This window comes from Anoplopoma fimbria, chromosome 13, assembly GCF_027596085.1.
Source record: "Anoplopoma fimbria isolate UVic2021 breed Golden Eagle Sablefish chromosome 13, Afim_UVic_2022, whole genome shotgun sequence".
In the NCBI taxonomy this organism is placed as follows: Eukaryota; Metazoa; Chordata; class Actinopteri; order Perciformes; family Anoplopomatidae; genus Anoplopoma; species Anoplopoma fimbria.
In genome coordinates, this window is record NC_072461.1 from 617,050 (window position 1) to 627,125 (window position 10,076).

General features: G+C 41.5%; 1 protein-coding gene across 1 annotated transcript; it reads right to left on the bottom strand.

The window, feature by feature from the left end:
* Positions 1-4,181: 4,181 nt before the first annotated feature.
* On the bottom strand, positions 4,182-6,938 carry ela3l (elastase 3 like). Its single transcript, XM_054610489.1, has 8 exons — positions 6,829-6,938; positions 6,500-6,588; positions 6,196-6,293; positions 5,691-5,819; positions 5,200-5,336; positions 4,796-4,941; positions 4,380-4,532; positions 4,182-4,258 (listed from the first exon to the last, which is right to left on the bottom strand). The coding sequence occupies exons 1-8, from the start codon at positions 6,866-6,868 to the stop codon at positions 4,241-4,243; spliced, it is 810 nt and encodes a 269-aa protein (XP_054466464.1). The 5' UTR covers positions 6,869-6,938; the 3' UTR covers positions 4,182-4,240.
* Between the last annotated feature and the right edge of the window lie 3,138 nt (positions 6,939-10,076).

Here is a 10,076-nt window from a genome sequence, read left to right on the forward strand (position 1 = left end):
GTCTCAGGACGCTGGGGGCATCACTGTGGGGAAGGAACCCTCATAATCTCTAACAGGGATTACTGTCAATAAAACTGCCCTCGCTGCTTTGCAGAATATTTCCAAAACATCCTGAGGAACTTTTTCTGCGAAAGTCAGGTGACACTAAATGTAGCATATCCAGTTTACAATTTCAATTAGAGCAAAAGCGAGGAATGTGTAGGCTATTAGATGACAAAGAGATGTGACAGGGAAGAGTCTGCATGTGTATGTGTGATTTTGTGTGTGTGGTAGAGAAATGAGTGTGAGCAATGAGGGCTGTTTGCATGCTCATATTGATTTCAGACAGTCAGTGGTGCATGTAACAAGACAACACAGCAGTCGCACCAGTTATTCATTACCAACAATTATATTTCATAACTTGTACTTCCCAGAGTACATGATTACGGTTCATGTTTTAATGACTACAAGGACAATTTGTTTTCAATTGCAAGATAAATTGAATTTGCTCTGAATACGAGATAGCTCTGTTTTAGCTGTTGACCACACTGGAGGAGAGCAAATGTGTTAGGGTCCTAATATAATTCCAAAAGAGGATTGCTTTTCTTTATGCATTTGGATTTGGCCAAATTTGAAGAGACCCAATGGCACAACACTGCATCGGTAAAATAATGTTTCAGTGAGTTTATTTTCAGTTTAAGTAAGTTTCAGAAGTTTAATTGATTGAATGTTTGTTTTGGTAGATTCAAAGGTTCAAATATCAGAACAGCACATGACTGGTTGCCACACACAAACATCCAAAAACACATCAACACACTGAGGCTACAATCAATAAACAGATAACTACAGTCTATCTGTTGCTCAATGGCTCTCTGCTCTCTAGCTGTAGCAGGAAATAGTTACTGGTGTCATGCAACAGCAAAATACAGCACTGGCAGAAGCATGCGTTGGTCTGTGAATGATGCCATTGATTGACATAAAGGCCTTTTGTTTACAAATGCAAACAATTTAATTCAAATGCATGCAAATATAGTCTACATGCACAAAAGGCTGCTTGCCACAGAGGCGGACAAATTGGTCCTGCACACGGGCATACAACCACACGGGCACACAACCACACTCACAAATTTGTGCTTGCAGTGACCACATGGAAAACAGGCCAATGCTTGTGCATAATGCATCACCTTGCTGTGGACTGTGAGACTGAGTGGCCTCGGTCTCATGTGACTGAACTGCCTCCCTTCCTATTCCTATAACCTGCTGGATCGCCTGCAACTTGACTATGAAGTCGGGGGAATCAACATTGTTTAGTGCTGACAGTGACACTATTTATAACATAGGTAGAAGGGCATAGTCAGACATTAAATGATTGGTTGTGCTACACTGGTCTATTACTGTTTTAATTGTGGATATTTAGTATTATATATTGGCTATTCTTTTGAAATACTTTCAATAACGTTTAAGCAGAACTCTAGGAAGGCAATGAATGCACTACTGTCTTGTTACTATATGACAGAAAACATCCAACAATGTCATTTTCAAAAAACATTTTGCAAATTACTTTTGTGTGGACTTAAGATAAAGTGAGAAAAACTCAAAAACATGTCATTTGTTTACATTGTAATATTTTGCTTGTTGTTTGCAGCCTGCTTGCAGTAGCACATCCACATCCCACCAGCCTACCTGCTCCTTCCCTCCAGTGCTCCAGTGTCTGCTGTCCATGCGTTTCTGGCCAAACGCGTCCATATAAAATGTTCAAAATGGACACCGATCTTCCACTTATTGTTTGTGAGGCGGAAAGTTTTCTTGGAACTAGGTCACCCAACTCTTCCTGACCGTTTGGCGGAATGGCTGCACAGCACCGGACTGTTAATGCAGTCAGGCTGGCGGAGTCCTGCCCGGTTCCCAGTGACTGCTGACCGGCGGAGCGGAGATGCTGCTGTCAGTGTGGCTGCTCATCATCCACCCAGTCCCTCCTCCTCCATCCCTCCCTCCTTCCTCTCCCTCTCCTACTCTGTTACCACTGAGCTATTTATACAAAGACGCTCCGGGAACATCCCATCAAGGGCTTGTCCTCTCACACCTCTGTGAAGATCACACGATCAACACTTTTGCACAAAAGGTAGTTGCAATAACCCAACCAGTCAGTGCAAGTGCAGTAAAAAGATGTAACAATATGCAAAAAAAAAAAAAAACAAAGCCTGGACAAATAAGGAAGTAGAAAATGAAAGCAAGGAGAAAGGAGATGCAGGGTTCACTCATATACCAACAATATAAACTAAACAATTGTACTTTGGACACAGGCAGAGGTGCATTCAATAACACACCCTCTTAAATGCTTAGTTCACTTGAAACAAGTTGCACGAAGTTGAATAGCAGCTGCATAAAGAACTTGTTGCCTCCTCTTTTCCTTATTGGTATTCAGCACAACAGCAGGGTGGCCCTGGAGGATTCTGCCCGGCTCTCTCTGTCACCCTCTCTTTGTGTGTGTGTGTGTGTGTGTGTGTGTGTGTGTGTGTGTGTGTGTGTGTGTGTGTGTGTGTGTGTGTGTGTGTGTGTGTGTGTGTGTGTGTGTGGGGGGGCACCCTGACCTACAAAGTTAGGGCAGAGACAAAGCATTCTTTTGAGGCCTCATTTTCCCCCTCGCCACTGGCTTCAGACAAACGTATTGGAGGGGAACAGATCCAGAGAACAGTTAAAGTGCTGCACTGGTGCATATATTACCAATACTTTAAGAAGTACAGTGTTTTAAGTATAAAATAATGTAGTGACTGACAATTTTATAAGTGCTAGATGATCCTAGCTTTATATATACTCACTAACGTTATTTAATTAAAACCAGGACGGGGTGATGTCATGAGTCGGACACATTTAAGGTATTAATAAAAAAACAATTGCAGTTATTTTATAAAATTTTGATGAATTACTGCACTCAGTATTAAATCATTCAATATTAATACAGCGCTACACCATCATTACTGTGCACTGTAACAATGCAAAAGTGATTGTAAATGATATAGACTTATTTTTCAGGATGCATTTCATATGTAAACAGATATTATCCGTGGAGCTTCATGAGTTTAGATGGGATAGTTATCACTGATCACAGGCTGACACTCCAGAGAATATGCTTCAAAGGATTCATCATATCATAGAAATGCTCTCACATGTAGCCTGAGAGAATCACAGACACACGATGAAAACTCCCTGTGTCTCCCTCTGTCTGCTCTTAATAGACGCATACACACACACACACACACACACACACACACACACACACACACACACACACACACACACACACACACACACACACACACACACACACACACACACACACACACACACACACACACACACAGTGATTATCACTTCCTCTTGCAGGACATGTCATGTCTGATCACTGCCTCACATGTCAGTGAGGACGCTTGCACACCTCCATTAGCCCGTCAAAACTCATCAGGGTGTGTGTCTGTGTGAGAATCTTGCAAATGTGACAGAAATAAAAAAAATACTGAGAGAGAGGCAATTTAATTTCTTTCTTAATTTCCCCTCTACTCTCTCTTGAACGCTCTGAAAATAACTAAGGTTTGAATGGAAAAGTGGAGATTAACATTTCTGTCATTTTTTTCCCTTGCTGGGATGAGATGAGGTCTTCTCATTTTTTTCAGAGCGGTGTTATCATGAGGAAAGATAGATTCCCCAGTAGAAAGGTTTTCATAAATCCCTCCCGTTGAGAGAGCACAGGGACAAACCAGGTCAGTTTCCAGCTGTGATATTAGATTCATATTTCATATGAAGTGTCTATTTTGTAACAGCACGCACCGTTTACTCTAATAATCCAATATGCTACTTGGTGCTATTTGACATGTTGCGACAATTTAGTTTGAATCACCTGCTTGTTTTATGTAAGCTATTCACAGTGTAGCACGTTTGTTGGGGCTGTATTTGCAGGCAGAAACATTGGTCATTCTGCACAGTACTCCAATTTGGAAAGCTGTCAGAACCAATTTCCTATCATGAGTGTATGAGGACACCTGCTGGATATTTGTTGACATTGTTTCTTTTTTTAGCCAGCCACATGGAATGGCACAGTATCAATAAATGTGGCTTTATAACCTTTAGGATTCATTCACTATTCATCTGGATGGGGGTTTATCAGAAGTGATAGTCCGATAAAGCTGGTTGGTATCCAAACACACACACACACACACACAAAAATACAGTTTGCTGGGTATCTTTTATTGCCACTTCCTCTTCTTCAGTTGTTCATCATCACCTGAAAACACAAATATTCATTCATCAAAGGAATATTGAAACAAGTAAACAGTCTTTGCTGTACTCCAACTGGAGGTGTTTCTTTACAAATTAATTAAAATCCATTTGTGTGTCTCTCTTACCTGGTCGATCCATTCATTGAAAGCTGAGACTCTGGTGAAGACAGTGGGTTTCTTTTCATAGTTGCAGCCAAGGCCAGAGACAAAGCTGGCAATGCCATGGACCTCCCAGGATCCCTCTGTGTTCTTACAGTTCAGAGGGCCACCGGAGTCGCCCTGGACACAGAGAGAGAGAGGAGGATGGTTTATGTTTTATGCATTTAGTGTAGCTGCTTGGGAACTGGGAACAACTATGAGAATCACAATCAGTATCCTTCTTTCACCAAGTATAATGGGGACACAAGAAACACTTGTCACATTCCAGCTCGACAACACTTGAGTGTAAGTTTCCCCTATGATTCCTTGGACATTTTTATTTGAACGCACCCATTGCATTTGAATTCAAATTTGCTTTAACACACACATACATACACACTTACATTGCATCCAGCCACGATTCCATCCCCACCGGCACACACCATGGTAGTCCTGACAGCGATACCCCACCAGTCAGGCTGGGAGCAGGTAGCATGGTCAGCCACAGGCATCAAAGCCTGCTGCAGCTTATCAGCTATGGGGCCTCCGGCTAAAACACACAGGCAGAGTCTATTACTGTACCATCATCCACATTCACTAGCCATCTTTCAAATCTGCTATACAGCATTTCCCCCAGCGCCAAATTCACAGTCAGACCCACATTTTCAATTTAGGAGTAATCCTACCCCCAGAAAAGTTTCAGCTAAAATCTCAGGCAAGTGATTTCCTTCCCACATTGGTGGTTTCCACAGGTAACCAAGATCACGCTCACTGAACACAGCCTGGCCGTCCACCAACAGAGACTTACTGTAGAGCCTGCCCCATCCAGTGATGTAGCAGGGGTAGAGGTTGGTCAGCACAGTGCCAGCAGCAGGGATACATGCCAGCTGCACCTGGTCGCTCAAAGTCACAGACTCTGACAACTTGATCAGGGCAATATCGTTTCTGCAAGAAAGACAGAAAGAGGGGCAGAGTTATCATTTCTGTATTGTACATTCAAACTTATCACCTCAATGGCCAACCAATTTCTCTAATTTCCCAGTGGGGAAAAAGTCCAGCTGCTAACTTGAGTACAATACTATGGTTAAAGTGGTCCACTCATATTCATGTTGTCTAACACTTTTTATTGTCTGTGGAGAAATATGAGATGGATGAAGATGGAGAGCTTGTGTCAAAGGTATGTGCTGGAACAAAGTGAATAAATGGAATTAGAGCCTCAGCCCACTTTGTCAACTCCACACAGAATAGATGAGATTATGATGTACTGCACTTTGCACTGTACGGTGGTGCTTGTCTTACCCGAAGGCCACAAAGATCTGGTTCCATTTTTCATGGACAATAATCTTCTCGGGGAGGATGGCCTTGGAGCCTGCCTCTTCCTCCACCAGGTTGTATTTGCCCACGAACACCCTGTAGGACAACTTGGAGCTGTGGGGAGAGAGCAGACTGTTGAGGCCCACGCTAACCCAGACAGAAGATTTAGTCCACAGCTGAGTGATGTGATGAGCTACAATTGATGAGTATTTGAGATGACAAGATGATGAAGAGGATTTGAACCAGGCATCGGTCCAGATGACCTTGAGTGTACTTTATTTTCTTGGGTGTGACATTTGAGTCCGAAACTATTGGAGGTCTGATCTTAATTTCTTTTCGGGTTAAGTAGGGTTTAGGGCGCATAATTAGGGAAGTAGTGTGGTGCAGAATAAGAAGAGTATTTTTACAGAAGATCTTTGAGTATGTGACTTGTATTGGTCGGCATTTGTGTTTTTGTGTATGTGTTTGTGTGTTCCTCTGCTGTTCGTACTTGATGCAGTGAGCAGCAGTCATGACCCAGTTGGCAGCAATCAGAGTTCCCCCACATGTGTGCCTCCACACACCGTCCCTCTCATACTGCAGAGAGATCTGGACACAAAACAGGACAACATAAATGATACAGTAAGAGGCAGGTTGCGGAAGTATAGATGGGTAAAATGGTTTGTTGACTTAGATTTAACAGCAACATTTAATTACAGAATTTCCTGGGTCGGGAATCTATTAAACAAATGTGGAACCCAAAAGGTTTGCCAGTAAATCTAAAAACATTGAGAGATGTGTAGTTATTTGCATACCTGCCAGGACCAGCTGTGGGGCTTGGCATCTACTCCATTGACCACACGGGAAGTCAGGGGCTCGATGGGTGGGGTGCCACACCCAAGGGCTGGACAAGGAGGAGATAGACATGAGTTTGATGGACACAAGATAGAGAGTGTTTATGAGGTAGGACAACAATTAAATTACTTTTGATTCTTAATCAGGCATCATTTTTCTTTTCAATAAAGAATTGCTTATTGCTAGCTTCCTGTGTAGTAATAGGCTCACACACCTACACACTCACACAAAATTTGCAACCACACACAAACAATTACAGACAGAATTAGGGAACGCCAGATGTTCTTACCGCTAGCAATGAGCACTGAGGCCAGCACAATGGGGATCATGTTGATTGATGCTTCTGCTGAGGCACAGCAGGACCAACACTCTCTTTTAAACTTTCCACCACCAGCAACACCCGGGCCGAATATGCCAACACTCACTCCTATTGGTTTGTCATGGCCTCCAGGAATAAAGAAGGACCAATGGCAGTGAGGGTCAGAGCAACTAGGTGTCTGACAAAACATACAGGTGTGTTTTCTGGAACATTTCGCATGACCTTCATGTAGAGCTACAGTATGCTCTGTAAGGATATGTATATTCACAAGGGTTTACATGTATACAGGGATATTATGTGTATGTCTGTAAATGTTGGTGACACATACCAGACCACCTTTGCATCATATTCAGTTTTTGAACTCACCTTTTCTCCTTGCCATGACAAAGGCTCTTTCCTGAAACCTGGAATTAAACGCTTGCATAACAGCATGGGAAGCCAACATCTGGATTACTGGTATTGACCTGTTTTCTGCGAAATTTGAAACAGCATTACTGTGATAAATAACAAGGACATCGAGGAGCAGATGGTGTCACTGGCGCAGAAAATATCAAGAGCTATACCAAAATCTTTTGACACCTTATATTGCAAACAGTTCTGCAGTAAATTATGCAGAGACATACTGTATGACCGTATGTCTGATCAAACACATCACTCAACATATTCAAACATCCTTAGCATTTTTTTATGCAGTAAATTTGTTGTTGTAAAGTAAACTCAGAGTATATCCTGAGGTTGTTATGATGAATTGAATAAGTTATGAGACTTGGAGGACACAGACACAGTTCCTGAGGTACAAAAGAGTCAGAGTGTGCAGGCCTGAAGTGACTCAGTATGCAGACTTTGTAACTGTCAAAGGCTGTTTGGGTGATATGACATGGCACAATAAAGGTTAGGGGTTACTTTGCAGTAAACGGGTTGAGTAAGTTGAAAAGATGGTGAGGAATAGTCAGTGTTTGAACACAAAATGCTTGTCATGTAATGATTTTCAAGGTGTTTCTGATGAGTAAGCCTGAGATCAGCTTTGACAGAATCAGGTCGTTTAGGCCAAACATTGTTCAGGCAGTTACAGGAGCTTTATCACTGGTCTGTGACCCCTTTAAACAACTGTTGTGCTGTAACACAAAGCATTTCATTTATAAAAAAAACTTTTCTTCAGAGGGCAGACTGGACTCTTTGATCGTGAATCATTTAGTTTCCCAATTCACCACTAGATGGGACAATTTATCTGTTTAGACACCAACCTAAGTTGAAACAACATCAGTCATTTAGAAAATCAGTTCTCATTCTAACTGGGTTTTAGCATCTTTAACGGAGGACAGACAACACTTGATAGTAAAGACTCTCACACACCAAAGATAATATCTTACAAAATGACAGCTGAATCTACATAACAACAGTGTTGTTTTTTTAAAGTTTTGTTTCAAAGTTTGTTTGGACCTAGTTTAAAGAAAATACTTGATAGGAGGAAAAAAACACTTGAAAGTCAACTACAGCAACAAAAACAAGCTTAGACATACTTGGCTTGTTTGTGAGGGTGTTCGTGCGTATTTGTGTGTCTCAATGTACTTGTGTGTGTGAAAGCATCCCTTTTGTGTGTGTAAACATCTCTACAGCTACGATATGCAATTAATTGCAAGCTAATTAAAATTACTCTTCAACTCTGTATAACACAGTCAACGTATTACAGGCCGGTGTCCTGAAGAGATGCCTCCATCTCACATTTTCTGATTTCCTGTTTTCATACATTTGAAATGTAGATGACACAAGATAATAAACTGAGGTCTGTTCTGTATCAACATAACTACACTAAACAGAAAAAAATTAAAACTGAGAAGTTAAATGATCTCTGTTAAGGCTGTGCAAAAAATGTCAACCATACCTGAAATATCACAACCCTTCATATCAAATTCATAACCTCTGATCTCCAAAATCTGCTCCATACAACTGAAATGTGTTTATATGCAGTCAGACGCAGCCTGTCATGTTCTGAGATGAGGCTTACTAGTTTCATGGCTGAGCAAAGCAGAACACCTCATCAACTGAAAGCCCTTCAGGGGTTTGTAACAGGTACACTTCAGCCTGTTTTTCGTATCAGAACAGCAGCTGAACTCTCAATGACACCGGGGAGGTTTATGGTTACTTTATGTTACTTTGGGGCAGTAAACATTGAACATGGCCATTGCCATCCCGCACGTGGTATAAAGGAGAAAGATATTGCAATGGTGTATAAATATTATTATGGCAGGACGCTGCTATTGACTTCTGTCAGCCTTGTGGTTTTTGACAAATTTCCTGTGCATTCCAACAATACTACCACTGTTTGTAGCATGCCTATGCACAGTGTGCAGGATCTTTTGATTTGTGGCAATAGTCTAATAGTTTAGCCTATTCTGAGCCCAGTCACGTCAAAATTGTTGTTTTGCCTTTGAAAAATAGACAGCTGTATTTTCCAGTGGCCGTCTTATTTGCCATAGGCATGTGTTTTGGGCTGTAGGGCTAAAGTAAATCCAAACATTGGCTGTCTGCTGCTGATTTGCTTTTATCATGATCCCTACTACTGATGTTAACTGACAATCATTTTTAGCATCTTTGGTTTATAATCTTGTAGAGACTCCCATATTTGGAACAACTGATTTAATTAAAGCACATCATGACCCAACTGGTCTTCCTACAGGTCTTGTACGTACTTGCCAGGTTTCCAACATTTTGAGTTTGAGAGATTAGCAGGGGAGTAGTGGGACTGGGTGTGGCCTGTCTCACCACATATAGTGCTATAGTGTGTGAGGAAATGCTTGAATGTGTTATTTATTTGCTTTGGCATGTATGTCTCTTACGCTCATGTGCTAATTGCTTACTTTTTTTTATTTTCACTGGATAATATCCTTTTTCCCTTTTCTGTGTAAAAATAATAAATGATCAATTACCTGAATTTGGAATTCACGCTCTTTGTTTTGGAACCACCACAACTATTTCAGATGTGAGAGGCCTGCTTGCAGGGTTGGATAGCATGCAATGTCATAGAACTTAAAACAGTGCTTATCAGGATTGGCCACAGTGAAAGAAAACTTCATGGGCAATTAACAAAGATCCTCAAAACCTTGTTTATGTCTTTCACTCAACCTAAAAGAATGCATTTAGACTACACAGGGCTGAAAAGACTGCTGTATCTGGCTCAAAGACATTGCAACAGGTATGGCATGAAAACTCTGCTGCTA

Coding starts and splice junctions, on each gene's coding strand:
- ela3l (XM_054610489.1), bottom strand. CDS start 6,868: ATGATCCCCATTGTGCTGGCCTCAGTGCTCATTGCTAGCG. Junction 6,589..6,828: donor CTCAGTGCTCATTGCTAGCG/GTAAGAACATCT, acceptor CTCCTTGTCCAG/CCCTTGGGTGTGGCACCCCA. Junction 4,533..4,795: donor GAATCGTGGCTGGATGCAAT/GTAAGTGTGTAT, acceptor CTCTGTGTCCAG/GGCGACTCCGGTGGCCCTCT.